General features: G+C 37.2%; 1 protein-coding gene across 6 annotated transcripts in view; it reads right to left on the bottom strand.

Annotated features, from left to right (window-relative positions):
• Positions 1-19,656, bottom strand: part of KHDRBS2 (KH RNA binding domain containing, signal transduction associated 2) — a 564,075-nt gene that overhangs the window by 295,252 nt on the left and 249,167 nt on the right. For all 6 annotated transcript variants that reach the window (XR_015554171.1, XR_015554170.1, XR_015554169.1 and 3 more), the window contains exon 4: positions 4,295-4,441. Coding sequence is in view for 3 of the 6 variants with exons in the window: in XM_087438765.1 (XP_087294891.1) it covers positions 4,295-4,441 (147 nt within the window). In the remaining 3 variants the exon portion in view is untranslated. The remainder of the gene's footprint in view (positions 1-4,294; positions 4,442-19,656) is intronic.

The raw sequence follows: 19,656 nt of genomic DNA on the forward strand, positions 1-19,656 counted from the left end.
GAATCACGGCTTTCACCAAGACATACGTCCAGTCTAGTTGAGGAAAGAAATAAAAACTTGGAATGATGCATTATTTTCTGTGTTGGATTGATTTAAAGTCTTATATATGAGACTGGTGAGACTAACACATGATATACACACAGCCCCCCCGCCCGCCCCCCGCCACATATATATGCTTTTTCTTTAAATGATACAAATCTTTATTGATAATCATTAGAGACGTCAGCCAGGCATGACAATACTTTTCAAATCCTCTCAATTCTGATAATATGACAGTGCTGTGTAGCACACTGTGCTGGGAAAGATTCTGAGGCCACGACAGGGCTCAGTAGAAAGGAATATGGTGCTGTCTTAATTCTGTCAATAACTAACTCTTGAGGAGGTAACGAAGTAATCTATTAGTTATCTGTGACCTAAATCTAATTTCCTGTTTGTGTAGAAACCCCTCCTTTCATCTTTTTTATGAAAGGATGTAGACACACATTCAATGAGCAGCATTTTGCTGAACTCTTCATAAGTTCTAATTATGAGACAATGTATTATGTCTCAATCAGGAGTTAATTATTAAGCACTAGTAAAACTTACTAATTCAACTTAATTGAAGGCGAGAGTCAGCCAGTTGAGGAAAATGAAAAACACTGTCATTATTTTAAGGTAATCAGCTAACTAGGGTTAGAAAAAGGGAAGTTGTATTCAGGGATACCAGGAGGTTTCATTCACAAACTATGATGTAAATGCCAACCCCTAGCCACGTGCAAGGAATAACCTGCACTACCATACATGGCAGTCCTGATGCCTGAACTATAAAGAAAGAAGTATTATAAAATATAATACCAATCATATCTGTTTATCCTTTTTTAGCTTATAAAGGGAAGAGAAGTACATTAACATTATTGAAACATATATTAGTTTAGGATTTTATATCCATTTGTCATTATTTGTCAAATAATTTATTTAACACTCCAATCTGTATTGGTAAGACAAATTAGCAAATACAAGGAAAATAATATATCACCTGCTCAAAGCATTAGAGATCTAAAATTAGCAAGGTTCAATTTATTGATGCTTTATTCACCTGCCACTGTACTTGTTTTGATAAAACTGCAGTGTCTGAATGGAGACCAGTGGGCTGAAAATTTTCCCCAGGGTAATAATAATTCTTTTGTCTTTAAAAATTCACCTAAAGTACTGAAACTGTGTTGTTTTCCAAAGTCTTACAGCATTCAGACATTTCACGAGGAGTTGTATGTTCTAAAGTTGGCAGTCTTAGATGATTACAGCCCCTGGATGTAGGACAAGGTGGGTAAATACTGGATAAATATAGGAAGGAGATGAGGGTAAAAGCTCTAACCAGGGAAAGACACTCCATTCTGTAGAGGAATCAGATGTCAGTGGAACCCCAGAGGCCTATTCTACATCAGCTTTCTATATGTTGTTCTAACATGTCTCTTGCTGGCTGTAATTCCTCACCTACGTCGTTTGTAAATGTTAATGTCCCAATACGTTAGCATTTCTATGGACTTTAATATCTAATGTGAAAAGAAACCTGGATGACCAAGCGATTTCACATAATAAAAAAAGAACTGCAGTTCATTTTTGACCTTGTGGTTCTCATGATGGATGAAGCAGACAGATGCCATCCTTTGGTTGGTGCTGAGGCTAGCAAAGCAAATGGGAAAAATTTATCAAGTAGAAGGAGTTTCATTGATTGTAAAATTTGCCAATACAACATTGAGAGATATCAGAATAGTTATTTATTTTTTAAATATTCATTCAATCATTTATTCACGCATAGAAAAAAATATTTATTAAGCGCTTCCTATGTGCCTGGCATAATTTAAAATGGTGGAATAAAGCAGTGAAACTAGACAATTAGTCCTGCCCTCGCTACAGTTATATTTTAGCAGGGAAACCAACAATTAACAAATAAGTAAAAAAATACATAGTATATCTGATAAGGTGATAAGGGCTATGAGGAAAATAAACAAGTGAAGAGGGCTAAGGCATGATGGGATGATGAACTGCAATGTTAGATAGGACAGCCAGTGATATTGTGACCAAAACATAATAGGACTGTACAAACGTGGAGAGGCTACTTTAGACTGTGTGGTCAGGGAAGAATTTGCTGCAATGAGAACATCTGAGCCAAGACCTGAATGATAAGGAGATAGCCCTTTATTTTGGAGGAGAATCTTCAAAGACCCTTAGCGAGGAGTGAGCCTGGAGCGTTGGACAAACAGAAGCCCGCATGTCTGGAGCACAATGAGTGAGTAGCTGGACAGACAGAGATAAAATCCCAGAGACAGGCAGGAACAGGCTACACTGCCTGAGGTAAGATTTTTGGTCTTCATCTGGATTTGTATATATGTATAGCATCTTGATTGTGGGGTATTCTTCCCCAAACCTGACTCAGAGAGCTATTTTATCCCTTGGTATCACTCCTGGTGCCTACTAGTCAGCCATTCCATCAGCCAGACTGTCAAACAAATACTTCTTGTGCCAGGCACGATGCTAAATGATGGGAACACAAGAGAGACACTGCTAGTCCTGCCCTCATAGAAGATATATTTCAGTGGAGAAGATGTAAGTGAAATGATTACAAGCATCATGAGGTCTAAGAAGTTAAGTGAGACGTATGACTTGCATTTATAGAAAAAGAGGGTTAACCTAACATACAGCCTAGGTCCAACATACATGTAGCAACGAAATAGTATTTCATCTTACATATTTCACCTCAGAAAGTCATTCTAAGATTCTTTCTGTCTATTATGACAATAAAATAGATTAAAAACATCCACTTATACAGTGCTTTATAATTTTCTGTGTCCTTTCATATGCATTACCTCATTTAATATTCACAATAACTGATAGAAGTCAATTATAATTATCTTCTTTTTAAAGATGAATAAGGTGAAGCTCTGAGAATCTAAGTGACTTGCCTACAGTCATGAGACGAGCTAGTAACGCAGGCAGCCGTAGCCTTTTTCTAGCTGCCTATATCACCAGAGCTCTGGTCTGAGCTAAATGTAGTGAAACTGTTTACCCAACAGCACCAGGCACTTAGTTCAGAGGCAAAAGGAAGAGAGAATATAGCATCCTCATTCTTAAGAAATACGGGATCTATTTAGGGGGGTGTTCAGATAAGCACCAGATAATAAATTGTGCAGAAATTTTGTGTGCATATGAAGTGAGGGAATAACCAGAGTGGAATGGGATTATTCTATAACTCTGTCTTGATAGAAATTTTTAAACTAGTCATATAAATAGATTATGTGGCTAGATTTTGATGCTTTTACCTTCTAAAATTCTCTGTTTTTCTTTTTCCCTTTGCCATTCTCAAAATCACTGCCAATCAATGAATCTTATCCACCATTTCCTCTGAGCTTATTGCTTAGTTCAGAAATATACTGTGTTCCTTCACTGCACAGACTAATCTTAGCTACTCTCTTTCTCCCTGCTGAAGACTTCTGCTCAGGTGCTCCAGAAAACTTTACTCAGCATTCTCTTCTAATTATCTTATTCCCAGCTCTAAGCCTGATGCCAAGATTTCTATTTGAATGACCTCTTCCTAGAATGCTAAATGCAACCTTTAGGAAAGCTTCATTCATTTAACTTTCCTCTATTTCTTAAAAAAATCAGTAGAGAATTCTACTCAATATGCAACCCCAAATTTGCTGCCTTACTAAATGAACATTCTCTGTTGCTCTCATAGAGGGCAAGGAGTTTATTTTTCCAATTTTTGCTTGATATCAACAGATGTTTGGCTCTATTAATATTGATTATTTTACGTTATGTTTTATAATGAGCCAGCACCTGGCCTACTATTACATAAAAATACATTTGATATTTTCAAATAATATCACCATCTTATTACAAATATTACATATCTAATCTCTTTCCTCTCCCACTATACCTGCAAATGCTGTCTCTATTAATTAAAAATTGCTAAAAGTACATGTCAATTACCAAGTGATTAAGACACAAGAGAAGAGTATTCCCTTCAAGTATGTATTTTTATTTATGTGTAAACTGTCTTATTCTTCATGGCTCTGAACTGGTGCATGGCATGTCACATACTGAAGACAAGCACTGCTGTCAAACCATCAGTATGTGGCAACATGCCAGGTCCTGTGCTAAGTGTTTTTTGTATCCTATTTTATTTTACCTTCATATCAACTCTACAGATTAGTTGGCAATATGAGTTTCCTTCTAAAAAGTGAGTGAAGATGAAAAGCACATTTTTTTTTAAAGAAACTGATGAGAAACATCTTTGTAAAAAATGAAAAACACTTACAGGAACCAGAAATTTTTTAATCTCTTCCAATGCATGACTCATACGTGAATAAGCTTCCCCAGGTGGCGCAAACACTTCAATTAATACGTGAAGTTCATCACTCAAGTGGGCATATTTGGCTTCCCCACTCTTCCTTAGTTCTTCTTCCTGTGAAAGAGGTTATTTTTAGAACCACAAATCCACTCATTTGCATTGATTTAACATTTACTGAGAATATGACAGAAGGCCATAATCTAAGCAGATTTTCCATAAGTAGAAACCCTCTGAGAAATAAAAATCTGGTACAAGCCATTTAAAGATTTTAAAATCATTTTTGAGTGTTTGAATGATTTTTTTTAAACCTGGCATAATTATCATCTATAACAGATTTTATAGACATCTAATCAGCTAAATGAAAATGCTAAACCCCTGGAAAGAAGTTACAGAAATGCCAGTAACTCTTTAGTCTACACCACTACATTTTGGAATTGCAGATAATAAACCAAAGATTATCATTGTTCTTTAAGAAAACCAGGACTTTCTAGCTACTTTCTGAGAAGTGGTGGAAAGGTTACTTGTTTGCCATGAAAGGTTTGAGCTAAGTAGGCAAAACCAAGGCTTATCTCCCAGCCTATGTTCCCACTGGCTCAGATTATCACAGAGCTTCCTACCCGAATCTTCTCTATCGATAATTTGCTGCCTCGTTTTGGTCAAGAGGAGTATAGTTAAGGGATGGTGGTTAACTATTATATTGGTCTTGATTCTGTATGAGCTACTTTTCTTCTGCTTAACCAAGAACACATTTCTGTTGGATCAAATGTTCCATTGTGCTGTGCCCAAGTGATTATTGAAGCCTGATTAAGTGAGTACAGGTACAGAGCAAGACAGCATATGATACATATACTTTCCTAATGTGTGCTAGGTATTTTACACGTATCTCTAAACTCACAGTAACCTTGCACATCATTCACATATTTCAGATTAGGAAATTGAAGATAAAAAACTTGAAGTAGCTTCAGCACAATGGGATTCTAACCCAGCTCATTTAGCAACTGAATTGGTATTTTTTTAGGATTTCAAGGAAGCAAAATTTGGTTAAAAACTTAACACAAATAATATTAATTATGCTTTACCTTTTATACTTTTCTTGACTTTCTTCCCCAATAAACTAGCAGTTGTTTCACTAAATATCAAAGGATAAAAATAAAAAAGTAATTTTTGGTTTTATGTGGGGGTTAAGTTGGAAAGCGACATGAATAGACCTAAACTTGATAAATGAAAGCAAATTTGCTATTGATTTCATATGAGTTACCTGTATGACCCACCCTAATGTGCGTGTTTATCTGCTTAGAAATGCCCATCATTTCAACACACGAAGGATCCGTGAAAGAGATGGGAAGCTATGCCTGCTTCCAGTATACCCCACACCTACTCAAATCTCTCCAATAGAGACACCTTTCAGCTTGGGAATCTACTTTCCACTTCCCTAAGCATACTTTCTGTCTCTAACTAGGAGTTTTTACTTAAGAGGTTTTTCTTAGGGCCCGATTCTCAGTTTGGGAGCAGAAGCAGCGTTTGACTAAACAAACACGCACCCATGGGGTGTAGCAATCATTTCTTTCCTCTTTGGGTTTTGCTGGGACGCATGCTGCTTGTGAACTCAGGGGTCAGCTTCATTTGCACGTAAGCGCTGGGGTAGTTAAATTAGAGGTTTCCTGAAACTGCTCCCTTCTCAATACTTCCTAAGCTGATTTGTAGCTGGTTATTAAAGGCCACTTGCTAGCCAAATTTTATAAAGTCTGTGTACTATGAGGTGTGGCCTTCAAATAAGAATTGTAACACTGACTTTAAAGGTTCTCAAATAAAATGAGCCTGGTTGTATATCTCTGCAGTTGAGCCAATAGGCTGATGTTCATGAATGAATGCAGCTTGCTGTTTAAAAACACATTTGCTTCTTCCCACGCCCACCCTCATCATCCTTTATACAAGCAGATGGGGAAACTGAGGTCCTTAGATATTAAGCAACTTCCTAGAGGACAAGAGTGACTCAGGATTCGAGCCAGGACTCAGTAAAGTAGGTGATAGCACTAATAAGACTGCAAAGAAGAAAAGTTAACACAGCACAACCTATCATGAGCTAGTACCAGTTATTTTCAAAACTAGACTTTCTATCTTCAAAGGTGTATTATACTTGAACTCACTCACTGTGGTGACTTTTGACAAAGCAAAATTTCCCAAGCTTTAGTTTCTTCATCTGTGAAATTAAGACAATAGGACTTATCTCACTGGATTTTTGTGAGTTTTGAGGAAATTGAAGAGCATTATGTATACTAAAAAATGCAATACAAATTTATATAATAATAATAAATATTATTTCCTATATTCTCAAGTAGTATTTTAAAATCATTTTTGTTTCAACAGAGGCCAAAATAGATGTGGCTCAAACAAGGAGAAGAGTTATTTCTCTCTCCAGTGAAAGTGTAAGCCGTAGGCGGCTAGAGGAGGAGGTGGTTCTTCGCTGCACTGCAAGCACTCTGGTTCCTCCTCTCTTAACTCAAGTGGCCCCTAGGATGTCGTCCTCATGTGTGTTATGAAGGATGCTGTCCACCATCACTTCCAAATTCCACCCCATGGAAAAGGAAGAAGATGGGGACAGCAAAAAGCTTCTTTTTGAGGACATACACCAGAGGTTTTATACATCATTTCTGCTCACATCTCTTTGGCAAGAGTATAGTCACATGCTGGCCTTGGATGCAACGGAGGCTGTGAATGTGGTCTCAGATTGAGCAGCCGGGAGACTATCTAAAATGTGAGGGCTTCATTTATGATAGGAAAGTGAGAATGGATACTGGGTGACAATGAGCTGTTTTTGCCATTCAGTCTTCATTCAGGGCTAGTTAAAATGACACTTGATTATTAAGTCTAATTTTGATGACTAGCTAGCCAGTGCCTGCCAGAATATCCAAATTTTATTTCCAAAAACAATACTATACTCCCCCAGTTGGATTTATAACATAAAGCTCCAAGTTTCATCTGAATACAGGCAGCCATCACAGTCATCCTGAACAGCTCAAGTCCCTGGACACCAGTAAGTGTATTTATAGTAAATTAATACAATCGCTTGAGTTATTTCTCAAACAAAAGTTCCAAATACATTTGGGGAAAATGTTTGTCTTTGCAATGAATGCATTATCTAATAAAGTCATTATGAATGGGGCAGTAGTGTTTTCACGTTTCTGCCCAATTATCTTTTTCATGTTTTATAACAAAGATCATAGTACCCTGGGAGGTTACACTAGATAAAACAGAGGACATAATAGCGAGAAGAGTAAAGAAAAAGAATGCAAAAATTAGAAATGCTAGAAAAATCTTGGGTGTAAATTGAAATGAATAGTTGCAAAGTTTATACTACAGAAGATTGGATCTCTAGCAAATAAAGGTGCAGAAAAAGGCAGAAAAATTAAATCAAAAGACCGTAAGATGCACACATTAGGTGAATCTGCTTCACATGATTCAAAATTCTGTTTAAAGGACTGCACACTCGGTTGATATTATTTAATCTTCCATGAAAAAGGTACATTTATTCTATTGAGGATATTTACTTTAACCACTGACCTTCAGAAAATGATTTGTATGTTCAGCTTTACAAAAGAATCAAAAGCTAATTATTTTATGTAAAATCATTATTTGCTAAACCTAAGAGAGTCCAAGCAAAATCATCAGGAAATATCAAATCTAGTTTTAAATATCCCCAAACACTCGACCCCTGTTACACCCTAAGGTAAAATATAAGTAAAACATCTCAGTTTTTATCAGTTATAGAGAATAGCATGGTACTAAATAGAGTCTAATTTGAATTGCATTCATGTATTTAATTGTTGAAAGGATTTTAAAGAAAACTTTCTCTTAGGAATTAGCAATTTGTATTTTATCTTCTACAAAAGAATGTTTCTGATTTGGAAATAATTTGACAATTAGGAAATTTTCCTCTTAATTCAAAATAGCATGTTCCTTGAAGAAAACCTGAAAAAAACCCTAAAAAGTACAAATATTTTTTTTTAAATCAACAACCACACAGTTCAAGATACACTGTTAGCATTTTCAGTGTATTTTCTTCAAGTCTCTTTTTACAACAATAATGCTGATGGAATAGAAGTCATAATTTTGGCATTTCCTCTTAGGTCACAGGTAAGCAAAGCACTTCCCAGGGATTATCTAATTTTATCCACACAACTATACCTTCTGCTAGATAATGTTATTTCTCTCCTTTTACTGATGAGAGGACTGTGGCACAGAGAGAGAAACTTGTCAAGAGTTATACAAAGACTATATAAATCAGACAATAAAAACTATATAAATCATGGAGTTGGATTCAGGTAAGCTCATACCGAAGGTCAAGTTCCTAATCACGACAGGTGTGTTGCTGGTACAGGTACTTAGGTGTAAGTAAACTTTTTGTACATGCAGATTTCCCCATGGATTTCTCCAGCTTCTGGAAGACCTTGGTCAGAGGTCTCCCAGCAATTACCTGGTGTCTAGTGCCACATAGCCCTGTGCTCTCCAGGGTATCCTACAGCAGATTACAGGTCCTTATACACAAGCACATCAGCCACTAATTTTCTTTCTCCTCCCCGCAAAAGGTTCCGATTCCTTAGTAGCCATGTGTCCATCAGTGCTGGTAGTTTCAAGGTTCTCACTCATCTCCTACTTTATGAAGGGCTCAACTAAAAACGCTAGTGATCTCATGTCACACTGTTTATCCCTAACTCTCTGTTTGCCACCATCACTTCCACACAAGGCATTCATCCAAAGTTTTTAAGGTTGAGCTCAGATTAGTTGGCACAATTTCTCATGGATATTCATGCTGTATTCCTAAAACAAACGTGTTTCACGATGGGTCATTCTCTATTTCCCTGCACAGTTTGTCCAACAGCAGGGGCAGAAGGGTTAGGAGCCTCTGCACCCTGATTCTGTTCTGCGGTAGGACTCAAGTCAGCTCACAGCTGGGCACTTCATCTTAGTTCAGATGATTCAAGACGAATTCCCTAAAAAAGGACACAGGATCAGATAGCCCCTTGTGCTCTGGTCCTGAGAACAGCCATTTGGTCCCTGGACTTGCCAAATGCCAATTTTAATATAAAATTCAAAATTTCTTTAAATACCCTAAAAGATCCACTCTCAAAGTCATTTATGGGTGACATAGACTTCATTTAAAATATCAAGGGGGCACAAAGCAAAGAGGTCACATTGATAATCTCATTACAGACAACTCAAAAAATCCTCATTCCCTTGTCCCAAGCCCTTCCCCACTTCATTACACAGTTTTAATTTTTTCTCTTCTGTCTATAATTTTTGCATTATTCTCTCCTCCCACCTGGAATTTCCTAGGAACTTTCAAGTTATTTTCACTTCTATTAAACAGATTAATTTATTTATTGAGTGTTAATTCCCAAGCTTACATGTCTAGCTTATTATGGACGGAGCTCAATGAAATAAAGGGGACACCCGTTAACTGAAACTACTATCCTTAGAAGTCACAGTGGTGGTCACCATTTGCTACTGGGGATGACCCTTTGGAATCAGCCACACACCCACATCCACACACACACAAATACAGTGCTTTCTAAAGTGGGATTCTAGTGAAAGAAAATGTTCCCATTTTATAAAATTAGAAGAGTAGTCACCTGCTTTGGGGAATTTTTTTATAACACGTTATAAATCGTTCATAATGTGATGTAGATCGTGTATTCCTCTTTTGTGCTACTCCAGATTTTGCTATTTTGTCCTTCAGAGTCACCTGAAAGGCATCCCATCACCAGCATTACCAGCAGAGAGAACACCTGAGTAACTAAAGTCATGTCCTGCTCATCATTTTCTAAACACCCACGTGTTCATCTAGATGTACACATAACATGTGATATCATATACATGTCATGTTGTCTTTTCTTAAATATCTAATTACAGGAGAAGTAGTCTTTACTCTCATCCACTTAACTGACTCACCAGATTCACCAAATACTTATTCCCCCATGAAATATTTCTGCTAATGTCCAAGATAACCTAACTCTTGGAGCTCCCACAGCCTATATTTTATAAACCAGGAGTCAGTGGTGTTTGTTCCCAAACTTGCTTATAGCTGTTGTATTTGTTGTTGTTATTTTTATAATTTCCTTTTCAACTCTTTTTCATTATCAAAAAAGTTACAGACAAAAACATGTAGGTTATGAGAGATTTTACTGGACCATAAATTGCTTCTGTAGTTACATTAACTCCATTATGTTTTTTTTCACAATATTTTGTTCCTAGATCAATTACAGCATCATTATTCTATTTCATGATTTATCTTTACACATAAGTTTCATCATTTTCTCTTCCCCCAAATTATTATGCATATACAAGTATATCTTATAGGACATGTGGAAGATATTCAATAAGTTCTTGTTGAATAAATTACTTAAGAGTGAAAATCATGCTGCATTTTTCTTCTATCATCAAACCATATCTTAACGTTACTGTCATGCTAACGTTTTCTTTAAGTGCTCAACCATTCATTGTCCTGAGACCTTGGAATGCAATGAACTATATTTACTAATAAGATTTTCTTTTTAGCTTAGGAAAAATGTCTCCAAATTAGTATTACATTCAGTATGTCTATTAAATGAATAATAATGTATAGATCATATATATACATATTCAGTGATAATTTATTTTGTAATCAAATAATTATGCAATTGCAGTTTGCACCACATCAAGTATTTGTTGTATGATTATGAGCACAAATACGTTCTGTGTAAGTAAACAAAACAACAGAAGCTTGTAACACAAAAGTGTATTATGTATTGTGCGTATCCCAATTTCAGGAGAACCAGGAGTTGTCTAAATACAGTCCTTATTCTTTGCACCGAGGAGTCAGCCTTAGCAACCTTTAAAGTAGAGTCCAGAGAGAAGATCCCAATGATTGAAAACTTTATAGTAATATTTTAGCAACAACTGCCACCATCTTAGAGACTGAAATAATATTTTGTATTACTCTCTATGTATAGGATCAAATATTTCAAAAATCCTATGAACAAATACCAACCGGTGCTTTCCTGTAGACACTCTTATGCCACCCTGGGTCCAGGAAAGCACCTTGGACCAGGACTTAGAAGATGCCAAGTGTAATGGCTCTTCTAGTCACGGCTCCACTACTAACTGCAAACGTCAGCAGATATTTTGTTCTTGTGGCCCTCAGTTTCTTCATGCAAAAGGAGAGGAAGTTGTGAGAGGCAATTTTCAAATGGTGCTATATGGAGCCACTAGGGTTCCAGAAAGGTTCTCACGGAGCACTTGGGGCAAAATGAGGATTCTCCCCCACATTCAACCATATCAGCCCAACTTAGACCTGTTTATGTATAAAAACTCCAGGGAAGAGGATTGTCTTCCACAGGCCCACTAAACTAAAAACAATAGACAACATTAGACATGATGATGTCTAAAGTTTCTCACAGCTTTAAAATTTCATGACTCACCATGTGACTTTCCTTCAATCCTCACACTGCTACTTAGAAATTTAGTATTAGAAAATGCTACTTTCCAAATAGAATATCGTCTAACATATACTAGGAAATTCAACATGGCGACTATTCATGTTAATCTTTGAGCATCTACAATGAGACTGCTACAGTGTGTTTTATAAACATTATGTCATTTAATCTTCATAGAACCCTTAGGTGGGCGTTGGAAATAGCAGAGCATAGTGAAAAACACTTTTTAGAGTCAGAGGGATCTAGATTTGAATTAACAGCTCTGATTTTTATTATCTATAGTATTTGAAAACAGTTACTAAATATTTTGAAATTTAGCTTCTTAATCTACAAAACAAGGAAACTCTAGATCTTGCATGAAAAGATGAAATGAGGTACTGTATATAAATCACAAGTACAGTGCCTGGCACACTATAAACACTAGAAAAAATTAAAGGTTTTCTCTCCGAGGAGCTAAATACCTTGGTTTCAGCTTTTCAGTAAGTAAGAGATTTGAATTTGGTCTGTTCAACTCCAAAGCCACACTCTTATGTTAATGGATGCTTATTATGAACATTGAATTCACTAGAAAGAATAACATTACAAAAGTTTCAAATTAAGTGTTGCTTTGACATAACCAGGAGTGTATATGTTCAGTGCTGCTTTACTTATTATGAAATTAATTTAAATATATAACTTTAAGAGAACATATATTTGAAAAATTACTCTAAGCCAAAGACCTCACGTGTTTTAGAAAGATAAGGAAAAATTAACATCACCACATGTACTTTCTTCAATTTTAACTTTCAAATGAATCATAAATTTATTGTCTACAGTATGTTACACAGACCATATAATATTGAAAGGCCGCATATCACAGTAGTTAGCAGCCCAGTTTCCGTTGATGATGGCCAGGGTTAAAATCCCAGTCCCTCCACTTAATAGTGTGTAAACTTGGACAAGTGACCTCACTGTTTTGGGCTTCTAATTTCTCATCTGTAAAATGATGATAGTAATAACAGCAATAACACAGTAAGCACTAATCAAATATGATTATTGCTAAATATTCTTACATTAAATATCTAAGACTCAAAACAATATACAAAATTATATATGAATTAAAAGAGTTGAGTTAAGCTCTTCCAGTGACAGGAATAAACTAAATAATAAAAAAAAGAAAGTTGAGAACACATGATACAAAGTACATGTAAGTTTTATACTTTAGTTTTTACTTTAGCAATTATTATTGTCATATTTTATCCTCAGAGTTATTATGTACTAGAGTGCTTTTTGCAGGCTTTGTCTTCTTAGTGCCCCAGGGAACTTTCTTTTAACATAAAACCTTTTCAGAAATAAATACGTCTATGGTCTGCACAGCTTTCTCCATCAAGAAATTCAAATAAACACACATTTATTATTTATACATTGCCCTGAATGGGATTTGTCTGAATCACCAATTTAAAAGCATTTTTAAATACACATATGTGAAAATTCTTTTATGCTGGTACAAATTAGTTGTCCAAAATTTATCCACACAAAGGGTTTTTATACAAATAGATGTACATAAATACATGATAGAGAAGCAATAGCTTGATCCTAAAGAGCACCTCAGGTTCTGTCCCCTTCACTTACAAATCCCTGCTCTCTTGAATTGAACGTGGCAAGAACTCTTCCAGGTTAGAGGCATCCACACTCCAAACCATTAGCCATGGGAGGGGAATCTTTTCACTGCTGCACACCCATTATAACACTATCTAGAGCTGAAGGGTAAAGTACCAGGAGCATTGATGGAACCAAGGATGATATTTTAAAAGTAGGTCAGGATTTTGAAAGCAGAGAAGTACATAGTGCCAAACAAAATTCCTTACGCTTGAGTTGGCAAGTTGAGGGTTTACTAGAGGGTATGAACCTCAGTTCAGGACAATCAAATCATACACTCTACATTACATCAAAGATCGTCTAACTCCTCAAACTATGAAAGGGTGTTGTCTGAAACGTGAAAAGAGCGTCTCAATACAATAAAATGGCTATTTCACTATTCAAGGAAAAGAAGGAATTCATCTTGACAAAATGGTACCTACAGGAAGATTTACAGGTCATCCTCCTGAATTAAAATATGAAACACCTGTGTCCTCACATTTTATTTAAAAGTTATTTGCAGGGTCGGCCCAGTGGTACAAGTGGTTAAGTGCGTGCACTCCGCTGCAGCGGCCCGGGGTTCACCAGTTCGGATCCCGGGCACGCACCAACACAGCTCTTGGCAAGCCATGCTGTGGTGGCGTCCCCTATAAAGTGGAGGAAGATGGGCACAGATGTTAGCCCAGTGCCAGTCTTCCTCAGCAAAAAAAGAGGAGGATGGGCAGATGTTAGCTCAGGGCTGATCTTCCCCACAAAAAAAAGAAAAAGAAAAAATAAAAGTTATTTGCTTAGTAATTAAGATACCCCAAAACATTTACTTTGTGGGAATAGAACAATCTAGGAACACAATTATCTAAATATGCCTCTCTAGCCTCTTCTTTTCCAAAACCAACTGGATGTAAATGGGCTTTGTTGGGGTTCAGCAGAGGGATCTGTTATGGGCATGTGAAAGCATTTGTAGAATAGTGTTGGAGCCCAATGTGAGACACATTAAGAGGGGAATGGATCCTGGGAAGAATCTGGCACTCGGAGATCTGTGGACTTAGTGGTGGAAGGACACGTGAGTGTAATGGTCCTCCCTAACCTCAAAAGCTAAGGAGAAACCAGGAAGTAGGTTGAGCATGCTCTGCCTTTGAGGCTGGGAGAAATCAGGGCAACCAGCAACCAGAGGCCCACAGGGTGAGAATCCTCTGTCTTGCCATTGGAACACATGCCAGTTGAATTCCAGGAGGAGAAAGATGAACATTTGACTAAACACATTTTAGGAAGCCGTTGAGGAGATAAAATGCAGGCACAAAAGTTTTATGGTTTTAAAATACATGATTTCCAAGGTAAGAAGAAATACAAATTAAAAATAAGTGGCTTACTTCTCCCAGTTGAAAATAAGGAAAGAGATTTCTCTCCCTCCTTTTTCTCGAAGGACTTAGAAAACTTGTGATTAGAAGTTCTCCTCCCTTTGAAACACATATAAATATTTCTGAAGACTAGACAGACTTTTGGTCAGCTTTATGACCTAGGAATGTCTTTCTTAAGGACATGGAAGCCATCTCTGAAATGTAAACATCAAGATGGATAGCCCCCCTGTCTCCCAGTCTCTGTGGGAGGGTAGGAGCCTAACTTCAGTGGGTGCCTTGCTCCAAGTTGAAAAACTATCTGCTATCATAAAGATATAAGAAGTCTGTGTTTTCCCTTGGATGAAGCCAATTCACTCACACAGATGGTCATCCCAATAATCAGGCGAGTTAGGATGAACTCTGACAAATGGTGCTGTCAAGTCCTCTTACTTGAGGACTAGTTATTGTTTACATTGAGAACAACTGTGTAATGGGTTGTATCTGCTTGCCTATATAAAAGAGTGAGATTTCTTTCTGTCTTTGCAATCTCTTAGTGGATTGGCTGTGATGTCCATCACATTCTGGTTGAGTGCTTATTCAATAATAATGTGTCTTCTTTCTCTACTACCTTTGTGGAAAGGATTTCTGGGCTGGGAGAAGATTCTGCTTTTAATTATATTTCCCCAATAACCATTGAAACAAATAGTAACAGATGCTGTTGATACTCTGCCCACATCCTCCTGCTTTACTACCTTCATGCAACCAGCATTTATTTATCTTTTTGCCAGAGGATTTGGTCTGGCCGTGAGGGACAGCCCTACTTTTGCATATAGTAGGGAGGAAATGCCAGGGAATTGACTCCCTCTAGGAGCAGCTCTGAAGTGGTGACTGGGGAAAGTTTGCTAATAAATATCCCAGCTTGCTCAGTCCTTAGATGGGATAACTTGCATATTCTCCTTTTTCAGAGTACCCCACGAAGCTTCCATTGCTCACAGGTTTAACTTGTTTGAGAATGCACATTATACAGGTTTCCTTCATTTTCTTATTTTCTTCCTCACTCTTCTATGGGGTTTCCAGAGAACTCCTTCCGAATAAAGTTCGCATAACTAAATCTTGCCACGCTGTCTTTTTCTAGGGAAACTCAAACCAAAACATTTCAGTAGATTAAATTAAGAAGAGGACAATTGAAATCAGAATTTTTGTCTAGAAAGATTAAATGCAAAGAAAAGTACATGAATACATAAAGATCATGAAGGAAATATCAGAGACATGAAGGATAGATCCAGGGAAGCTAATATGTAAATAGTAGGAATTGCAAAAGGAGAAAATAGAATATAAGAAAGAAAATAAATAATTAAATAATAGAAGAAAGTTTTTCATAGTCTATAGATTATGGGCTCACATAATTCCATCCTGGATTGAAGAGAAAAAGACCCATAAGGTGGTATATCTCAGTAAAATCCCTGAACTTTAATTAAAACAAAAGCAAGCAAACAATAATAAAAATTTACAAGAGTCTAGAACTAGATCTACAGAGGGAAAAAATATAATTGGCAATAGACTTCTCATCTACAAAATTTTGAATTTAGAAATAAGGATAGTATGTTTGCCAGAAAGTACTTACCAGGCCCTGTGCTGAATGCTTTATATGCATAATTTTACTTACCACCCCAGAAATGATATAGAGCATTTAACAACCCTTCTCAAGCACTGAGAACTGTATGACTGCAGATATAATAAAGTGATAATTCATTATTTTAACTATTCCACTGTAAATTATGGCATTTATTATGCCCTTCCAAGAAATACAATGTTTAGACTACCCAGAATTGTCTGTTGAAAATTTTTCCCTAAGACAAAAAAACAAGGCCTATTCCTAAGAAGGCTCAGTAGTCTAGAATTAATGAGGACTTAAAATGTTCTGAGTATATGCTGACTAAAGCAATAAGCAAAACAGATATTTGGCAAGAATATGGGTAAAGATGGAAAGTATTTTATAAATCACTACTTAGCATGCTGATTCCCAGGGTACATGTATCCTGTTTTCCATTTCAAGAAGAGGCATCCTTAAGGATCAAAAGCTTAATAAAGCCTGAGACAGACATCTTTTGAATTTGGAATAGGGCCCTGGAAGAAAGGTGTGCCGAAAAGAAACCTATGAACCAATTAAGAAGTGAAGACAACCAGTGAGCTGGGGGAGGGGATCTCAGGAAAGTCATCTTTAACAGGACAGATATTACCAGAAATGCTTCTGAGCCTGATGAGGCTGAGAGGGCAAGTCGTCACTGCCAACCAATAATGGAAAAGCAGACACTAGTGATTCCTAGATGGCAGGGAGCAACAGGCAAATGCTTGGTTCTGAAAGAAAATTCAGAGGTGGAGTATCAATTCTGGGGAGGACACCTTGTGCAACTAGACACCTTTGCAGAGGAGACACCAATAGGATCCCAAACCAGCTCTGCCCCAGGGTGCCGAAATGGAATGACTCCAGCCCCAGAGGAGACAACAACAACAAAAAGGCCACAAAAGCTGCTGTAGAAGTTCCTGCGGAGGTGGAGGTGTAGACATGCTGCCCACTGGGAGTGCAATGGCAGCAGACAGGTCAATTTGGGCTGTGAAGATATGACATGGAAGGCTTTACTCTGAACAAATGCATTATGCTGTTCATCAAGCAACCAGACTGAGAAACAAACACCATTATGACCTACGACGTGGCTAACCACTGCTGAGAATACACAGAGGGCATTCAGATTTACAGCACGGACTCAAGGGCAATAAATGCCATGAGCCGAAGAATATATATTGTTGCCACTCTTAGCTTTCTGAAAAAAAGATCATATTAGTTTCTGCTGACAAGCCTCTGCTGATATCCTATTTACCTAAAATTCAACGATTTCAACACGGCTTCGCAGACCTTTTTAGTCCAGCACTGGCTTAGCTCACCAGTTTCATCTTCTGACATCCCCTCAGCAGACACTATTTTCCAATCACTAGAAAATCCTCACCTTTTTCTAAAATCATCATCCTGCTTCAAACCCCTGTGGACCTTTGCTCTTCTTGAAAGCTTCAGATCACATATATTAATCCAGACTCCACACAGCCAGCAATGCAGAAGGGATTGCTCCATAGAATCTTAACTGTAATATCTTCTAAATAGCATTACACGATGAATATTTGGTATTATGTTACTAATATTGATAGTATCCTCCATCAGATTATTGGGTCCCATGAGTCGTCTTAAACATGCAGCATGGTTTTCTTTTAGGTGTTGTAGTGCGCGTGTGTGTGTGAGACGAGGGGGTGGATTAGGGCAGAGTATACTTAAGTGCTACTTCTTAGATCACATCTAAATGATAATAAAGTGTGTAATCTCTCTATATTTTTATATTAATCGTTTCAATCAAATAAACTGTTAAGCTTTCTGTTGCCTGGATAATAAACACTTTCCAGGGGGATGGGGGACATAGGAATTTGATCTTTTAGATACTGTAATATCGTATCACACGATCATTTTCCCTTTCCGTCCTTCATTCTGTTTTAGTAAAAATATATTTGATAATGTCTAAGAGGAAAGCTTCTCTGATACACTTGACAAAAGGATGGGGGCAGAGAGGCTATTTTTACATTTTCAAAAAAATCAATTACACTGGAAAGACTAGAGGTGTAAGTGAATGCTGATTTCATAAACGTATTTTTTTCTGGGGAGTTCATCTCTGTTCTGTTTCTATAGGCTTACTGAATGTTCTGTCAGTGTTAGAAAACAGAAGCCCAGCACCAGAGATGCCCGACGTGTGTAAGAGATAGAGCACATCTGAGGAAGGTGTCCTTGTGCCCTTCTGGAATGAAGTTTCAAGCATCATTGCTTACCGGGAATCTGAACTTGGGCATATGACACTAAAGCTACTACAAAATTTCTCTTGGGTATGGAAAGCCCTTTTGCAAAAAAATTTTTTTTAAAGTCTGTGAAATTGACTTTTTTGGAAAAAGGGTAAGGAAGAGTATGGAGGGAGGAACTAAGTGTTCCTCATGACACTTCATATTTGCTGGTGTACGTCTTGCCTCATATCAACCAGAAAATATCTTTTCCAGGAGAGGAACTTTTCCCTCACTAACCGTGACAAGTAATTTTCATAGTATCATCAGAAAATCTTTCATCACCACTCACCTATGTTTAAATGGGGTCGAGACTCACTCTTTCTTTACCCCAGGGCAACAAGCATCTTTGGATGTTGCATAAACAGAAGGGAAAAGTGGAATCATAATAGTTTAAAGGACTAGCGTTTGTCCTATATAACTTAGAGTTAGAGGATGGAGGTCAACATATTAATAGAGTCAGCAAGGTTTTAATCCAATCTCTTCTCAGCATAGCCCCCTTCCTGCCACTGCTAGCCTAACAGCAATCACGCCTATGGTGGCGGCATGAGAAATGACGAATGTATCTAGAGAACACAGGGCGAGGACAGGGGGCCTGTGACTGCCCACCACTCCTTCAACCACAGAAAAACATACATATGGTTTTTTGAAGTGAGCATATATATTCATTTGTCTTGCCCATGGTGCTAATATCACTAGTTAAGTCTCCATGAAAAAATGAACATATATTGACTCTCCATATGTGCTGGAACTATACTAGGGATTTTCTTACTTATAATCCATTTAAAATTCATTATATGTTAATATTATCTGCATTTCAACTTTTAAGGAAACGAAGGATTCTTTGAATAAGCTAGACAAAACTTTAGAAAATGAATTGACTCAAACATTTGGTTTAATGACAACTGTCAAGCCCACAATTGATAATCACATCTTATCCCACATGACAAAAATAAGTAAAGTCAAGCCTGAGGCTGGATTCTGACCCACAGGGCGTTTTGCTGTTTACATCACTGTCAGCTATTAGGGGAAA

The sequence above is a fragment of the Ceratotherium simum genome, chromosome 13, assembly GCF_057802395.1.
Source record: "Ceratotherium simum simum isolate JZ-2026a chromosome 13, ASM5780239v1, whole genome shotgun sequence".
Classification (NCBI taxonomy): Eukaryota; Metazoa; Chordata; class Mammalia; order Perissodactyla; family Rhinocerotidae; genus Ceratotherium; species Ceratotherium simum.